The sequence below is a fragment of the Aquila chrysaetos genome, chromosome 4 (assembly GCF_900496995.4).
Source record: "Aquila chrysaetos chrysaetos chromosome 4, bAquChr1.4, whole genome shotgun sequence".
NCBI lineage: Eukaryota > Metazoa > Chordata > Aves > Accipitriformes > Accipitridae > Aquila > Aquila chrysaetos.
Window position 1 is genome coordinate 40,414,494 of NC_044007.1, and position 18,347 is coordinate 40,432,840.

The following is an 18,347-nucleotide window of genomic DNA, read 5'->3' on the forward strand; positions in this document are numbered from 1 at the left end:
GAATCATGTTTAAAAAATGGTAGAAAGCCTGGTCTTCACAAATTATTTAAAAGCAAAGATGTGCAGGCTGCTCTGATATTACAATGTGTAAGTACTTCTGTTTCACAGTCTGTAAAATGGGAATAATAATAGTATTTACTTGTTTTTCAGTGTCAGCTCTTTCACAGCTTTGTTGCTCTTTTGCAAAGCAGAAAACAAGGAAATGTTTGTTCATTGCTCTTACCAATGCTCTATCCATTATTTTCACTAGGAAGAAAAAATGAGAATGCTTGTAAAAGTGTTCCAAAAACATGTGCTTTATTGGAAAGATTCCCGGAAGCTACTGGCTGCAGAAGAGGGCAGGTACCTGGCAAACTTCATTTTTGCAAATTCCTAATGCTGGGAGCAGGTGGTTTTGAGGAACATATATAGAGGGATGCGTGACCTTGGTATATTTAACGATGCCTCAAGCACACAATGAAGTTAACAGTTAAATATATGCCAAATTTTACCCCTCGGCAAATACAAGGTAAAATGTTAGCTGAAGCCTTTCTATGTAATCTTTAGTTTGAGCCATTTTACTTTGTGTTCACTGGGAGCTTGTGGTAGGTAAGTACTTATTTGCCATGGCTCAACCAATAAGTAACAATTTACTAAACCTCAGCCCTAAGTGACCTGGTCTGACTCACAGCTAACCCTGCTTTGAGCAGGAGGTTGAATTAGGGTCTTTCTAACCTGAATTTTCCTATAATTACTCTTGGCTGAACTTAACTTTACAAGACTACTTCAGTGAGCCAGTGAGCGCACTGTGATAAACTTCACCACCTACCCCAGCCTGACTGCATTACACTGAAGGAGAATCACCTACCTCATGGAAGCCAAACAGCAGTACTGCTGTCACATGCTTCTTTCCTAAAGGTTAAGGAAGGAAATTTTACATCTCTGGGCTGTAGCCTTGCATGCCAACAAAGTTTGTTTCTTGTGCCTGGTGTACTGACTACTCGGCTACATATTAACCTCATTAAATCAGGCAGTAGACTTGTGTGGTATGGATCAATACATACACAGATGAATGAATGGCCCAATACAGATATCATGTGATTCTGTAGGACAGAATTTTTCGTTATTCTTTTTTTTTTCTTTTTTAAGTTATTATATTTTATCTGTAATGACTACATGAGAATAACCCTCACATTCCAAAATTAAGGATGCAAAAATTGGAAAACACAGTGCTAGCATAATCCTAATTCAGAGCCTTGAGAGTAGGTGTTCAGCTTTTTCACCAGACTTTTGCTTTTGATGTGCAGAAGTGCACTAGATGGCTACTGTTGTGGGAATGAACAAGGCTATTGTTTCATTGATTTGTTGCAAAAGCTAGTTGTAGTAAAGATAACTGATTAGAGAGGTCATCCTGCTCAGTGTGGCTAACAGCAAGAAAACTGCTTTCTGTGGCATCCACAGCCAAAATGGATCTATCCCAGAGAGCAAATTTTCTTTGACAGCTACTGTTTTGTTCGTTATTTTTTGGCACACACATGTTGTCACCAGGACATGGTTTGTGGAAGCATTGTGTATTCACCACTATAGCTGTAGTTACGTGTTTTGAACATATAAAATGTAAAACAGTGTGAAAAATGGTGCTCTAGAAGTCTTACATTTTACATCCAGTTATTAGGGGATGCCTAGGACAATTTTGGTCTTTTGCTAGCCATGCCTCAGATTCTTACTGGTAAATTAAATTAAAAATATCACCTAGTCTTTATTCATGTACTGAAGCACTTGGAAGCAATGGGAACAAACATAATCAGGAAATCAGGAATTCTGTGGTAGATAGACCCTTTGGATGCTTTGGGCACCTTGTGTATTGACAAAGATAAAAAGAAACGTAAAATATTCACAACCTGCTCAATGCTGCTGAGAGACTGTGTAGAACAATAGCAAGTGATCATATTATTAAAAATTATATCGTTCTTAAAAATAACAGTAAACTAAAAGTAGCACAGGCAGTTGTAATTCTGGGGATTTCTTAACTCTTTGGAATTTTACTTTACAACCATAGTATAACTCGTCGATAGTTAACGCATCTTGGTGTAGCAGAAGTGGTGGGTTGGAGCATCTGTGTTCACCACGGCCACTGGAGCTTATCACTTGCTGTGATAAGAAACTGCTGGTAAGCTGAAACCTAAGATGGTGAGAACAGCTAAGGCATTAGACACACACTGTCCTCTGCTGATTTTGTTACAGTTGGAGAGCAAGCAACACCTTAAACCCTAAGATTATCAAAGTTACCCTATCCCAGTCAGATGTGCAGATTTCTCAGTTGAAAAGACGCTTCTCGCCACTGTCATGCATTATTCACACTTCCTGTTCGTTGGGTTGCTGTAGAATCACAGAAAGGTTGAGATGAGAAGGGAGGGATGTCTGGAGATTACCTAGTGTCCTGGTTTCAGCTGGGATAGAGTTAGTTTTCTTCCTAGTAGCTGGTACAGTGCTGTGTTTGGGATTTAGTATGAGAAGAATGTTGGTAACACACTGATGTTTTCAGTTGTTGCTAAGTAGTGTTTAGACTAAGTCAAGGATTTTTCAGCTTCTCATGCCCAGCAAAAAGGCTGGAGGGGCACAAGAAGTTGGGAGGGGACCCAAACTGGCCAAAGGGGTATTCCATACCACATGACATCGTGCCTAGTATATAAACTGGGGGCAGTTGGCCTGGGGGTATCGCTGCTCAGGAACTAACTGGGCATTGATCTGCAACTGGAGAGCAATTGCATTGTGCATCACTTGTTTTGTATATTCCAAACCTTTTATTATTTTTGTTGTTTTATTATTATTATTAGTTTCTTCCCTACTGTTCTTATATCAACCCACAGGTTTTACCTTTTTCCTTCCGATTCTCTCCCCCATCCCACTGTGTGGGGGGGAAGCGAGTGAGCGGCTGCGTGGTGCTTAGTTGCTGGCTGGGGTTAAACCATAACACCTAGTCCAACCCCTTGCTCAAAGCATGCTGAACTAGAGCAGGTTGCTCAGGACTGTGTCCAGTCAGGTTTTGAATACCTCTAAGGATAGAGACTCTTCAGCCTCTCTGGGCAACCTGTTCCAGTATACAATAAAAAAGTGTTTTCTTATGTTTAAATGGAGTTTCCTGTATTTCAATCTGTGTCCATTGCCTCTTTGCCTTTCACTGGATACCATTGAGAAGAGATTGCCTCCGTCTTCTTCACTCCTCCCATCAGGTATTTATATACATTGATAAGATCCCCCCTTGAGCCTTCTGTTCTCCAGCCTGAGCAGTCCTAGCTCTCTCAGCTTCCCCTTGTATGTCAGATGGTCCAATCCCTTAATCACCTTTATAGCCCTCCACTAGACTTGCTCCAGTGTGTCCATGTCTCTCTCATAGTAGGTGGCACAGAACTGCACCCAGCACTCAAGATGTCTCACTAACTCTGAGTAGAGGGGAAAGATAACCTCCCTCAACCTGCTGCCAAAGCTCTCCCTAATGTAGCCCTGGAGGCTGTTGGTTGTCTTTGCTGCATGGGCACATTGCTGGCTCATGTTCAAATTGTTGTCAATGAGGACATCAGTCTTTTTCTGGGAAGTTGCTTTCCAGGCAGTTGTCCACCAGCTTGTATTGGTACATGGGGTTATTCCTCCCCAGTGCAGAACTTTACACTTCCCTTTGTTGAACATCATAAGATTCCTGTTTGCTCCTTTCTCCAGCCTGCCAAGGTCCCTATGAATGGCAGCAAAAAAAAAATGTAGGGTATCGGCCATTCCTCTCCTGTTTTCTATCATCTACAAACTTGCTGAGGGGGATGCACTCTGTCCCATCCTCTGAGTCATTTGTGAAGCTATTAAACAGTGTTGAGCCCTGGGACACACCTCTGATGAGTAGCCTCCAGCTGGACTTTGTGCCTCTGATCACAACTCTTTGAGTCTGGCTGAACTGCCAGTTTTCAATTCACCTCTCTGTCAACTTACCTAGTTTCTGTTTCATCAGTTTGTTAATGAGGATGTTTATGGCAGACGGTGTTGAAAGTCTTACTAAAGCTGAGATGAACAATATCCACTAATCTCCCCTCATCCACCAAGCTAGACAGCTCACCATAGAAAGCTGGTAAAGTACAATTTCCCCTTCATCAATCCATGCTGACTGCTCTGTCACTTTTTTTCATTCATGTGTTTGTAAATGATTTCCAGGATTATTTGCTCCATCACCTTCCCAGGGATCGAGGTGAGGCTGACTAGCCTATAGTTCCTCAGATCCTCCTCCTTGCCCTTCTTGAAGGTAGGAAAAAGATTTGCTTTCTACCAGTCCTCAGGGACTTCTGCTGGTTGCTATGACCTTTCAAAGATTATTGAGTGTGGATTCACAACGTCATCCAGCTCCCTCAGCGCTCATGGGTGGATCCCATCAGGACCTATGAACCAGTTTGTTGAGTTTGTTTAAATGTTCCCTAACCTGATCCTTCTCTACTGAAGGTAAGTCATCTTTACTCCAGTCTTTTCCACTGGCCTCAGGTGCCTGGGACTCCTGGACGTCAGTCATACCAGTAGAGATTGAGGCAAAGGCGGCAAGCAGTGCCTCAGCCTTTTCCATGGCCTTTGTCATCACATCTCCTGCCACATTTAGCAGCAGGCCCATATTTCCCCTAGGCTTCCTTTCACTGCTGCTGTATTTGTAGAAATCTTTCTTGTTGCCCTTGACTTCCATCTCTGGATTCAACACCAGGAGAGCTTTGAGTTTCCTAACCTCATCCTTGCATGCTCGAAGAGTGTCTCTACAGTCTTCCTGGGTGACCTGACCCTGCTTCCACCTCTTGTATGCTTCCTTTTTGTTTTTCAATCTTGTCTGGATTGCCATGCTTCCTGCATATGGGGATGAACCATTCTTGAGCTTGGATGAGGTGATACTTAAAAATCAACCAGCTGTCCTAGAGCCCTCTTCTCTCCAGCACTGTATCTCATGGGATTTTTCCCAGCAGATCCCTGAATAAGCCCAAGTCTTCTCTCCTGAAGCTGTAGGTAGTAATCCTGCTTTTTGCCTTTCTCCCTCCTCTCATGATCCTGAACTCCACCATCTCATGGTTGCTCCAGCCAAGTCTGACAGTGACCTTCACAGCCATATTGTCATCTGAGAGGGGCCAGTCAGCCTGGCTAACACAGGCCTTCTGTCTCCTGTGGTCCATCCTTTTAAATAATAAGAGTGTCTGTAAGTCTTTCTGTAAGAAAGAAGGTATTTTTCTGACTGTAGATAGGAGATAATTATTTTCAGGTTGAAATATGAATACTAGTTATTTTAAGCAAAATGAAAAATATGCACTTTTACATACACACACCCATGGATGCACACACACCTCACAAGACATGTTTTTTGTAGTATTGAACACCTTTAGGACATGAGAAAGCGCAGTTGTTGCAGAGACTCTAACAAAAGGTGACATTGCACTTTTGGCCCATCATCAAGGATGAGACATAATGAAGTCCTGAACTCCTAGCAGTACGGTCATGAAGCTGAACCTGTTGAAGGCCTGCCGTTCTCTTTTTTCAGATCAAATATTCTATCATGCACCCGGGGACTCATGTCTGGCCCCACACAGGGCCCACCAATTGTCGGCTAAGGATGCATTTGGGGTTGGTGATACCTAAGGAAGGCTGCAGAATTCGGTGTGCCCAAGAGAACAGGTATGGTTGGGGTTTTTTGTTTTGTTTTGTTTTTTCCACCTTCCTCAAGGCTGAAAAAGGGGTGGGACTGCATGTAATTAAAAAAAAAAAATGGTGTGTTTTACTGATCAGGAGATGTAATATATTTCATTAAACAGGCAATTTGCACCCTAACTCTTGGTACAAACATATAAATATGAGATCTCAAACAATGACGGAAGACTCTTTAGAGACAAACCTGCTCTTCTCTGCTATGGCATGGAAATAACAGTGGGGTTAGTCCACACAGTCTCTGTGTTTACTTTTACAAAGCCAGTCTGATATAGTTGCCAACAAAGTTCTCTTTGTTTTGATTTTGGGGGGGACTTAGAATTTGTTGCTTATTCAGCAAAAGCTAAGACGAAGCTGTACCTCCATTTGCACCACTGTGACAGAATACTCTTGTATTTCTGGCAGAAGCCTCCTTCCTAGCTGGTATTATTTGTTATAATTATGTTAAAAATATTCCAGTTGAAGTTGATTTCAAGATGAACACATCTATGAAGTGTTTGGCCCAATGAATTACACAGGTAGCAAATTTCTTTAAAGTGCATTTTAAGTAAGAATTCTTACCCCTTAGGGAATAATTATGCTGACTTGAAAACAAGTTTTGTCTCTGTTTGCTCAGTGCAAAAAAAAAAAAAAAAATACATTTACAATCAGGGCATATACTCCCCTGGGAAATACAAGAAATTGTGAGAAGTTTTTGCATGATATTATTAAATGCAGACAGAAAAATATAGTATTAACTATATTGCTTTTTGCTTACAGATTTAATTTTCTGAGACTTAGGTGAAATTCTAATGATGCTTAACATCTATATGTATATTTTTGGAAGATTCTGTGTCTTGTCTGCAGTGTCTGAGTGCAAAAAATGTTAATTTTGAATTCTTTTCATGGTAGTAACGTACACGTATGTTTGATATTGAGAAATGAAATGCCACTCCTGTCTGCATGACTGCAATACGTAGCAAAGATTTTTTTCATAACATTTGAAAACAACTACAACAAGAAAAGTTCAGAATTTTTGAGGCTAGAAGTATCCAACTGTTAATAACCAAAAATGTTGTCAGTATAGACTCCTGCCAACATATAGCTTATTTAATAATCTGTCACAGTCAGTGTTACAATCTACACTACCTACATGGACATTTGCTTCCAGCATTCCAGTCCAATATCCAAAATAACAGAGGGAGAGGTAGCTAATAGACTTAGAGGACTAATATAGACATGTGGAGTCTTTTCACTTTAGGACATTATTGTGAATTCACATTGGTGGTAACTGAATGGCATTACCATTAGGTGGCTGTTTAGTAGCCTGTGTGAGCAAAGTGGTGGTTTTGATCTTCTGCCAAGAGAGCAGGTGTCCACAGCTCACCACCCATTATTACAGTTGGCACCCTCCTTTGTCTTAACTCGAACAGAAGGGATAGTCCTGTGGAAAATGAACTTAACTATCTCCTTGGTAGCAACACTCCCTCAAAGTCAAGACTGGAGAAAATGCCTGTTGCTGCTGGTATGCTGCAGACAGAGCACTTCAGTGTCCAGGCTCCTGAACCTGGCTCAGTCTTATGCATCGGACTTGCTCGTTTGAAATGTAAAACATTCAAGAGCTGACTACAGCCTGTGCTGGAATGTGTTAACTTTAGTTGCTTTTGGCAAGAGCTATACATTCAGAATCAAAGACAGGATTTTCACTGAAAACATTGAAAGTGTGTCTACTGTTGGCAATGAAAGGGTTTTTTACATCCCTTCCCCCATGAAAGAGGAGGTGGGTGAACTACTGTGGAAGGGAATGGTGCCAGGAGGAAATCCTGCCTTGGGCTTTTTCTATTCCTCCCCTCCTGGTGGTTCAGAGCAGTGGTAAACTAGTGGTTTCAAATAGGAGAGCTGGCTCAAATATGAAGGTTAGCATAGGTCAGGCCTTTTCTGGCCTTGTGTCCCACTGCTGTGTGTATGAGATAGAGAACAGAAACAGAGAGAATTTTGTGCTTGGTTACCTCTGTGCCACCCAGTGTGGGTGTTTAGAGGGGCAATGTTACAATGCAACTCATCCTTGATGGACAGGCAATTCAGCTTTGTCTAGTACTGTGTTTTACTCCTTCACTTGCAGAAGAGTCTTTTTGCAGCTGCTAGGCGCTGGTACACCTCATTGTTATTCTGTACAGGTATAGCAATTTTAGGTCATTTGGCTATTTTGAAGTCCCAGCTCTGTAAAGTGTAGGGTACAATACACAAAAATGGTAGGTAAATAATATCTAGTTATCAAAATCAAACATCTCTGTCAGACAAGGTAATCATGTTTTGAAACGAAGGTGCAGAATTACAGCCTCATGCAGGAGCCAGTCCAAGATCTCACCTGTAACAGGTAACACTAAAGCCTTGCAGGTGATACAGAAACTACCCCAAAGGAGCTCAGCACCAGACCAGAATAATACCTTCTCTATGGTCCCATTGTGAAGTGTTTCTCACACCATGAAGGCTTCTAGAAAATATTTATTTGCATGCTAATGGTGGGGTTTGTAATCTATTCAAAAGAGGCTAATAGTTCTGTCAACTTTATGACTTTTTCTTTGTTGTGCAAAACAGCCAATCGCATTATGATGCAAATGATAGATCCTGGATTTTAACCTCTGAAGCTACTTCATCTGGGTGCTTGGAGTTTTTCTTGTCCTTAACTGAGCTGCATTTTCAGGCTATTTAGGGCAGGATTTTTTCAGGCTTGGTTTAATTTAAAATTAAAAAAACCAAACAAACAAAAAACACCAAAGAAAATCCAAAAAACCAACCCCCCAAAAACCAAGACCCAACACCCCTCCCAACAACAAAAAACCCACCAAAATAAAATAGCCCCCAAACAAAAGTAAATCCCCCAACCCCCCCAAAACAACAAAAAAACCCCAACCCCCCCCAAAAACCCCCGAAGTTGGCTTGATTTTTTTACCACAACATAGCATTGCAAGTGGTTGACTCCCATTGAATTGAATAATGCCAATGTAACTTTAGTGCAGTAACAGAGACTCAGGGTCGATATGGCATAAAACATTTTTGTTATCTGAAAACTGACATGGTAGCAGAAAAAGCACATGATCATAATGAGCCTTTTGCAGGTTTCAGCTATCTGAGCCTTCAAGGCTGATGTCTGTGTGCAAGCCAGTGTGAATTTCTTGCTATGTTATGCTTTCTGGTTTATCTACTCTCGCTTAAAATATATTTAGATGATCATTTCAGTTGAAATGATCCAATTTCAATTTCCATTTCTGTTCAGAACAGTACAGCACAACCCCATAAATTTTGATGCTTAATTTTTGCTTTTGCTGGATTAAAAATACCGAGATGACTTGGGAGTCTAAATCTCATTTTCTCCCTGTTTTTCAAAAAAGAACATTGTTTTCTCTGTGAATGAACACAGTTGAATGAGCTAAGCAACATATTTCCATCTTTGATGGCAAGACCTTTGTTTCTTTACCATCGCTACTGTTCATAGTTCTTAATTCTCTTTAAGGGCAGCCATCCTCTTGGACTGCTTCAGCTCCTAAGGGATCCTGTTAAAAAAACTTGATTATGTGCTCATTGTAGAGTGGCTTTAGGAGGTAACACTTCTTTGACCATTATTGACTCGATTGACCGTTATTAATCCAGTCTCACCTGAAGGGGTATAATCAGGTGCATGCTTTTGTCCTGCTGCAATGCATAATAAATTTGCTTTGCTCATACCACTGCCTGACTTTACAATAGATAAACCATGTAACACATAATCAGCTACTGTGCCTAAATGCAGTGGGTAAGATTGAGATCTGAGGGGCAGCAACAAATGACTAGCACAGTGACTTTTTGACATGTTGTGACATTATCACTAGTGGTCACTGATCAGTTGCTGATTTTTCACAGTATCAGGACTGCATTTAACCAGGCGTTAAACCTCTCTTCAAAATTATGAATCCAGATCTCAGCAGGCTGGAGAAGCGTACCAACTGAAGCTTCGTGAAATTCAACAAAGGCAAATGCAAAGCCCTGCAACTGGTAGCAACAGATCAACATCTTCCAACAGTACAGGCTGGCTGATGACTGCATAGAAAGCAGCTTTGCAGAAAAGGTCTTAAGGGTCCTAGGGGACAAGTTGAATGTGACTTACAATGTGCTCTCATCTTGATGAAGGCTAGCTGTGTATTGGCCTGTGTTAGTACGTGCATAGGAAGCAGTTTGAGGGGAACAATTTTTTCCCTCTCTTTTGCACTCAAGACACTGCCTCTGGAGTACTGTGTCCAGTTTATGGCTCTTCAGTACAAAAAAAGTCATCAGTAAACTAGAGGGACTCCAGTGGAGGATGAAAAAGTTGTTTAGACAACTGGAGAACACGACACATGAGCTCGGAGAGCTGGTTTGGAGTCGGAAAAAGAGAAGGCTGAAGGGGATACTAGTTACTGTCTTCTGCTACTGATGGGTGACTGTGCAGAAGACAGAGCCAGACTCTTTTCAGAGGTGTGCAGTTTTAGAATGAGAGGTAATGGACACAAGTGACAGTGAAGGAAATTCCATCTAGATAGAAGGAAATTTTCACAATGAGGTTGGTGAAACACAGGAAGAGAGAGTGGAATGTCCATGGCTGCAGATATTCAAAAATCCAGTAGCCAGGAACCTGAGATTTCTCATCTAACCTCATAGTTGGATCTAACTTTGCAGTTAATCTTGCTCTGAGCAGAGGCTTGGACCAGATGCCCTTCCAAGGTTTCTTCTGACCTAAATTATTCTGTGATTCTATACTTCGTAAAGTTGACAGAAACACTGATTCTTCCAACAGTTAATATCTTCCTTCTGCGTTGCCTCTTGCCATTGCTTTTAAATCTGGTAATTTTGTTAATTTTTCAAGCAATGGAGGTGCTCAAAACCAAGCCACTTTGAATAAATTGTGTATATCCCTTTTTCTGCCTAACAAAGGTACAGATCTTGGAAAAGTATCGCTGTTAAAATTTGGCTCTTCTATGCTGTAATGAACACTCACCCAGGGTATTTACAGCTGTTCAGTTATCTGCTCTGCCTAAGCAGTACTTGGCAAGCAGAGGGGCTTTAAGTGATGTGGTCTCATCCTTCCAGTTCAGCTTTAACAATATAGTTAACCCAGTGTACACTATAGCGTTGCAACCTTCCTCTGAAGAAAAATCTTCAGACACAGTGCTTTGAATGGATTTATGGGACAGGACTGTTAACATCCCTAAAATTTAAAGAATGATCAGGGCCTACTTCTATTGTTCTGATTTTTAGAAAAAGCAGATTGATCTAATGTGATTTGTTTTCAAACCATATAACCGTATCACTGGTCATTCCCTCAGTTTCCATCACTCATTATGTATGTATCTGATTAGAAAAGGAGAAAAGTTGATTATTACACCACTATTATACCTGCTTCTTGCTTATTGGACTCATTAAAAGTATATCAATAACAAATACTATAAATGTCTGAATGTGTATGTGGGCATAACTGTGCAGAGTGAGGGGAAACAATCCCTCAATAATGTGAAGGTCCATTAGACTGATCTTCCTGTAGTTTATTTAAATTAAAACTCTGATACTCCAATCTCTTTATGTTAGGTAGTGAAATCCTGACTGTGCAATATATACTGTTTAAGTCATTCTCATATGTCAAAGAGCATCTTCAGAGCTGATATATAGCTTGCCTGCTCCATGGCCCTTCAAATACTACACTAAAGCATGTTCTTTTTTGTGTTGCAGAACCTGGGAAGAAGGGAAAGTTCTTATTTTTGATGACTCTTTCGAACATGAAGTATGGCAGGATGCTGAAAATTATCGCCTGATATTCATTGTGGATGTGTGGCACCCTGAGTTAACAGCACAACAGAGACGCACCCTTCCTGCTATTTAAGGGGTTCCTTCTGATGAGCGGAGCAGAGGAGCTTTAACCCCTTTGGAGTACACAAATAGGATTAATTTATCCAGCATACTAAGAATACAAGTGTTGTAAGGTTTAGAAGAGATCAGGACGGCATTCTGCAATCACAGAGGACTTGATATAAAAAAAGGAAAAAAAGAAGAAGAAAAAAAAAAAAAAAAAGCCATGTTTTGTTTCATACTGATACAGCACTGATATGTATTGTTTTTCTAGCTGCAAGTTTCAAAATACAAATCTTGTCAGCCAAAGAGCAATAGGTCTGGATTTTCAAACTGAGGAATGTGCAGATGTTTTTGCCATGCCTATATTATGCGTACAACATCAGTCAGTCAGTCACCTGCCCGACCATGTTCAGGCACAAGATTTGCGATTCTACATCTGGGAAATACTTCCCAGGCTTTTATCTGGGAAGTAACATGTAAGGTATTTACAAACATATGCACACAGCCAACTTTGAAAATCAGTATGCAGTTGTAATGTTAGCTGCTTTAGGCATAGAACATGTCCCTATGTTATCAACTGTAGATAATGTGAATGGGTTATATGTGTTTTGTATTTTTTTCTACCTGAGTAACTGTATTTTTCTAGCATAATTATGAACAAACCTTCTTTAATCAACCACTATTTTTTAAAAAACATTATCTATATAAGTACATCTCTAGCTATCAGCAGAAGGAAAACACTATAGATGGACAGATTATATTTTTGCCAAGTGTGGCCTTCTCTTGCCTTCCTGGAAATGCAAACAGAAACTTGCATAGTCAGCTGCTTAGTGAAGCTTTGTTCTTCTAAAACAAAATAGTTTCTTAGTTAGCAGGCAACCTTCAGTTTGATGATGTGATTTTGGAAGATGTTGAGCAAATGTGACATCTGTAGGCTCTGATCTTAAAGTGCTTGACAGTTCTTAGGATTATATGGTGAACTGCTGTTTCTCCTATCATTACAAAAGCTTGTGTTGTGATACTCGTTTTCTACCCAGCAAGGGTCTGGGGCACCTCCTTCCAGGGGCTCCTTCTAGGCTGCCCTTGGGTGGTCATTCAGCAGAAAAAAATATGTGAAGAATTTCTTGTGCTTTGGGCAGAAGGACAAGGTCTAACTTGGTTTCCTGCCAGAAATCAGAGCAGAGAGAGAGCTTCAGGTTATTAACTTGTGTTAACTTCTGCTGCCAGCATCCTACAGTGTGCTAGAATGATCCTTTAATTGACCTAATGGTGTTTTCCTTGTCTTGAAATGTATGACATAATGCTGAGGTAGTCTCATCCCAGTACTGTTTACAGTATGCTCTGTATTTGCCATGCAGAATTTACTATATGGTAAAAAGGCCTATTTTTAAGAAAGAAAACTGGTTGGATGTTTAAGCAGTTGGCTGGTCTTTTGGGTCTGTACTGTTTAATGGGAAATGGAGGGTGCAGGACCCTCCACGTGTTAACTTCTAAGAACACTAACAGGAAAGAGAGACCTGAGGTTGCACTGTTGATGTTTATGGCTGGCTGTTATCTACTTGCCCGCAAAACCAGCCGGGTGTGGATAGGTGTGCTAGGATGCTCAGGGCTTGTCAAGGGCAGTGGCATCATTACCAAGGGCTGTGAGAGACAAACACTAAGCAAGGAGACATTGAGGTTACTTAATCTCCACAGCTTTGGCTTTGTTGTCCAAAAGACACTGAACAGTCATCTTATTTGTTTAATGCTCAGTGGTTTTGTACTGCAGAGACTACATCACGGTACCTAAGTATCGTGACCAGAATGCCACATTTGCTGAAGCAAAATACAGATAAGAGCTTTGCATTCCCATAAACTGAATGCTTTTCAGATTTTGTATTTTACTAGGTAATTAAATCTTGTAATGCCATGTAACACATGGTGATTGCACCATAAATTAGTGTAACCAGTTTCTGGAGGTGTGCACTTTAATTTCCTTTTTGACTGTTAAACTGATAAACCCTCTCTGATCAAGAGTCAGTTTTAGACAGCTATGATAATTAGCCTTTAATGTGTTGTCTGTATCAAAAATAACACTGAGACTATACATAATATACAAGACAGTAACAGTTCTCAATTAATCATCACGAAAACTGAAAAGATTTGTAAGTTTCACGCTTAAGAAAATATAAGCTTTAGGAGAATCGTGCAAAACTGGAAATAAGGTACTTGTTATTGGGGGGGTCATAGTAAGAATTTTTTTAAAACTCTTGGTGGTTGTTTAGTCAGAGACTATAATTTCTATCTTTGTAAAGTGATCAAGCAGTACAAATTATAAACTATTTTGTAATTCTCTAAAATAAAGACATAGTTTGTAATGAAGGAATCAAGAGCTGTTTAAACCAAAATTTGTGGTTTAAGTGTATTTTTATTAATGTTGCATTTTAGTTTCTATAGCTCAGAGTAAATACTAAAGGAGTGGTAAAAGCTTTGGAGCTTTATTTATGAAAATCCATGCCATCCTTCAGATTGTTTCATTGTTCCTTTGAAGGCTCATACTTTATCTTTTCTGATTGCAATTGGCAAATAGATAAAATTGGCAAATAGATAAAAGTAATCTACCCAAGATGTGTATATGCGCCGGAGTAGCACTGTATTAAATTGTGTAGTCATATATTGGCCAGTTAAAATCTTAAGTGCCTTGAATATGTCAAGGTGTATTGTAAATAGCTCCTGCAACACTGGAGTGAATCTACTCTATGCCTACCTGTCAAGGAGCTGAGAACATATCTTTTTTTTTAGGTACAGCTACTGGATTAGCTATATATATGGGGAGGATATATATAGCAAACCACAGAAATTATGCAGTGAATAAGTGGTATATTATTTTTGGTGTTCCTGTTTGCCAACTGGTATTTCATCTTGAAAAAGCTTTTCAACATTGGAAATGCCAATGGAAGAATTGAATGGAAATATTTTTTAAATGGAGAACCATTGCAATTTAATTTTTTTTTCTTTAGACTTATTTACAGAGGGAAATGACAAAAAAGGACAATTTACTCTCCTTTTTGTAAGGCAGTACGTACTCATCATGATGTTAGGAGATGAATTCCTCCCTGCCTGTAGTTACCTTGCTTGCAAGCACAGAGTCTGTATAAGATCCTACAGTTCAATACAGGCATCATACAGTTATATACAAGGCATCATATGTATTTATTCATGTCACAGCTAAAGAAAATAAATAATTCTAATCCTCTGCGAGGTTTAATCCTCAAGGACTAGATTTAAGTGATAGTTGCACTTCTTGGGCAAAACAAGTCCTACTTGAATGAACAGTGATTGTAACAGGTCATCACAAAGATTCAGTGGCAGTGGAGGTAAGTGTATTAACAGAGAAAAATCGTAAACCAAAGTATTTCTTCATTAATGCTGCAATATAATAGCCAATGTCTGTCTTTTTCTGTCTTTGATTTTTCACTTTCTGCTTTAAGTAAGTTCTCTGTGACAAAGCCAAATGCCTGTGAGTCTTCGTGAGCCCAGGGAAGGGAAGGGAGCAGTGTCCTGTTACCAGGAGTTGCCATCCTTGTTTTCTGTAATAGGTGGTAATGCCATGGGAAGGGGAATGGAAGAAATCCCAAAGATAAATGGGTTAGTTGTCTTATTAGTTTAATGTTCCTGCAAGCTTCTGCTTCTTTTTCCGACTCCTGTGTTGCCTTGCTGGGACCATCCACTGCCTTAAAGACTTGCTGTCTGTCATGGAGGCCAGGCTTTGTATCAATGACATGCTGCTGCAGAAGAAGGTTAGTCTGAATGAGGCTATTCTGTACAAATAGTAGCAGGTAAATCCCAGGTGTGTTGATAGGATCTGGCAGGATGTACTTTCTGCCCTGTGCAGGCGTGAAAAGTTGTTGTAGATAAAGGCAGTAGTTTGTTAGTCTACCTGTTAGGGCTGACCATGTCCAGTTGAACTATATCATCGCTTCAGTGTATCACTTATGAATTCAGTGGATATTCCAGAGGCGCATTACAAAGTCTCGTCCCCATTATCATCTCATTTTATATATATGATTTACACTGCTACCTTTGATATGTTGTTGCCAACCGCTTGTTCTAGTAAATTGTCAATGTACGGCAATTTAATTGAAGACTAAAGGTGTGTACAGTGGTTGTAACCAGTTTAGGAAATAAAGTCACTGCACATGCAATCTGATAACGATTTTTCTTTTATTTCTTTAATCTGGTTTCCATTTCAATGAAGGGATGGGACTCTCTTTGCAGCTAGAGCAAATAGAGAAATAACAAACTGATCTTTGGCATTTCAGTTCTGTTCTTCCACGTTTCCTTCTAGCAGAAGCTTGTACTGAATAATTAATTCTCAGTTTTCCTTATTCATTTTAACCATGGCCCGCATCTGCGATCAGCATACCCTTCTGGCTACACCTTTCACTTGGCTGCAGGAGGGAAGGGCGTAAATGGCTCTGCAGAGCTTTCATTTGCTTTTGTGACCTAAATGAAACAATCTGGATTGAAACATTAATCACTGGTGAATGTGTCCAATGGGTCTCCCTAGCACCCCCCCTTCACACACATGCACACACACACACACACACACACGCACATATCTAATAGGCTCCCGAGTTGCCTGTAGAAAAACACATCATTAAAATTAAATAATTGCATTTCAAATTGCCTGTGTCTGCTGCCCACACAGTTCATTCCACTCAGCTGACAGTTTTATAAGGGCTTCAAAAGTTAAGAATAATTTTTGCTAGATACTGAAATGTGACCGCCTATAAGCAGCGTGGATGAGGCAGCCACAAAGTGTCATGTTGAATGATATTATGCTGGCACTGGTTTTGTTTTTTTTTTTTTGGGGGGGGGGGTCTTTTTTTAATGCAAAATATTTCTGTAAAACTTGACCACTCTGTAGACGCTGCTGCTTCTGTCCTCTGAGCCAGACTAAACTGCTGACTACAGTGCAAAGTTTAAATTTGAGATGCTTTTCCTTAGAACACACTTAACCTTTACTTCTATAAAACTGAGCATCCCTGCTGGAGTGTTCAGGAAAACTACTGACACACCCTGGTTTCTTTAAACAGAGAATGCAGTCCCATAATTTCCAATATTTTAATGTCATAAGTCAAAAAAAAAAAAAAAGAAGAAATTCTTTGTGTATGGACAGGCTCCTGCATCAATAGAAATTTCTCAGTTTTTGTTCAGCATCGGCCACACGGACATGTCACCATGGCTGGTGACAGTTGTTACTTGGTCAAGAAACATGAAGGACTTGTTCTCGAGCAAAATGCGTGCGTGTGTTTGTGTGTGTCGTGCTCTGTGGGTTTCTGGTACGGTGGAAGTCTGTTAATGTATCTGTGTGTGTGTTGGGCACATGAGAGCTCAGTCCAGAGCCAGCAGTGGCTGGGTGTTCTCGCTTTCCCCCTGGTCTTCATGTTTCAGCGTGCCGGCTTCCACCACAGACTGGGACCTGAAAGCAAGAAGACACGCAAATGCTTTCAAAATATTTAGTGCTTAGCTACTTTCTAGAACGCACTCAGCAACTTAAGGGCCTGATCCTGAGATACCATGAGCTGTGTTACTGATTAATGTCTTCCTAGGCAAAACCGCTTGTGCAACTGCTTACTGGAAAGCAAAGTCATTTGTACAAGTGCTTGCAGGAGTGACTCTCAGCTCATGCTTGTTACAAATCTTGAGAAAGACGAGTAGATAAATCACATATTACTGATGTAGGAGTGTAAGGGGCAGAACTTCCACGAGTTACCCAAGATCAATGAAGAAACCAGAATTAATACAACGAGGGAGCTTCTGGTGTGCCCAGTCCTGCAATTTATCTTTGTCTTCTTGTCTATACTCTTGAAAGAGAACTTTATTCAGGGCTAGTTCATTTTAAATTAATTTCTGTGTTCAAGGTGGGAAGTATAGTTTATCCTTTCCTGCTAATGGACAAAAAAAAGAAACCCAACCTGTAAAAAGAAGAGTGAACACTAGAGAAAGTGGATAATCATGATTTCTTGCAGTGACAAAAGCTGAGTGGGCTTAAACTAGTGGGAAAATTCAAGACTCTCTCATTTTCTGAGGTCTGTGTACTCCAGTGTTTGCTTACTGAGCTATGGAAGGAGGAACTGATGAGTTTATTGTTACACAGATTTGTTATCCTCCATTTTGTCTGCTTCGGGCTAGGAGTTGCCTCCCAGTTTGGAGTGGGCAATGAGCTTTAGAGCAAAATCACTGTGTGAATTGGGAACCTTTAAAAAGGGAACTTTTTCAAAGGTAGGGGTAGAATCATCCAGCCTGGGCATTTGCATAGTGCATGGTATCATTTTAAAGAGCCAGTTTTCTCATGGATAGCTTTTAGAATTAGGGGTAGTTCTTATTCCCTACAGGATGTGTTTGTAGTTCCCAGTTGTTCATTGTGGTAACCTCAGTTTAAGCCTTAGCTATTTAATGAGATTAGATATCACCTCTCTTTTGATAAGGATCATTAATAAATTGCATCCTTTGGTACTGCAGCACTTGATCAGGACTGAATACCATGACTGTGAATAACTTCTATGATTATTTTTCCTATTCTTATGCCTGGAGCTTTCATTAAAGCATAATAAAAAATTTTCATTAAATAAAAAAATCTCCAAAGAGAGATAACAAAAACTGGATGCTCAATGGAAAGATTTTATGCCAAAATTTTCAAAGAAAATATGTTTGCCCAAACATTTTCACTGTGTATTTTTTACAGTAATGTGACATGCATAATGTTTATGACTGCACTTTAATATAGAAAAGCAGCTGATTCAGGAGATTATGCAAAATGGCAATTTACATAT

The 18,347-nt window shown here is 40.0% G+C and overlaps 2 protein-coding genes across 13 annotated transcripts in view; one reads left to right on the plus strand and one right to left on the minus strand.

Annotated features, from left to right (window-relative positions):
- ASPH (aspartate beta-hydroxylase) overlaps window positions 1–15,718 on the plus strand; it is a 121,114-nt gene extending 105,396 nt beyond the window's left edge. For 9 of the 11 annotated variants that reach the window (XM_030012256.2, XM_030012248.2, XM_030012254.2 and 6 more), the window contains 3 exons: window positions 251–342; window positions 5,528–5,661; window positions 11,410–15,718. In XM_030012256.2, the coding sequence (XP_029868116.1) occupies window positions 251–342; window positions 5,528–5,661; window positions 11,410–11,560 (377 nt within the window). In that variant the 3' untranslated portion in view covers window positions 11,561–15,718. Of the gene's footprint in view, window positions 1–250; window positions 343–3,178; window positions 3,213–5,527; window positions 5,662–11,409 lie in introns of all 11 variants that reach the window. The other 2 variants (XM_030012252.2, XM_030012258.2) reach the window with 2 other exon arrangements.
- CLVS1 (clavesin 1) overlaps window positions 15,714–18,347 on the minus strand; it is a 107,220-nt gene continuing 104,586 nt past the window's right edge. For both annotated transcript variants that reach the window (XM_030012268.1, XM_030012269.1), the window contains one exon: window positions 15,714–16,993. In XM_030012268.1, coding sequence (XP_029868128.1) covers window positions 16,906–16,993 — 88 coding nt within the window. In that variant the 3' untranslated portion in view covers window positions 15,714–16,905. The remainder of the gene's footprint in view (window positions 16,994–18,347) is intronic.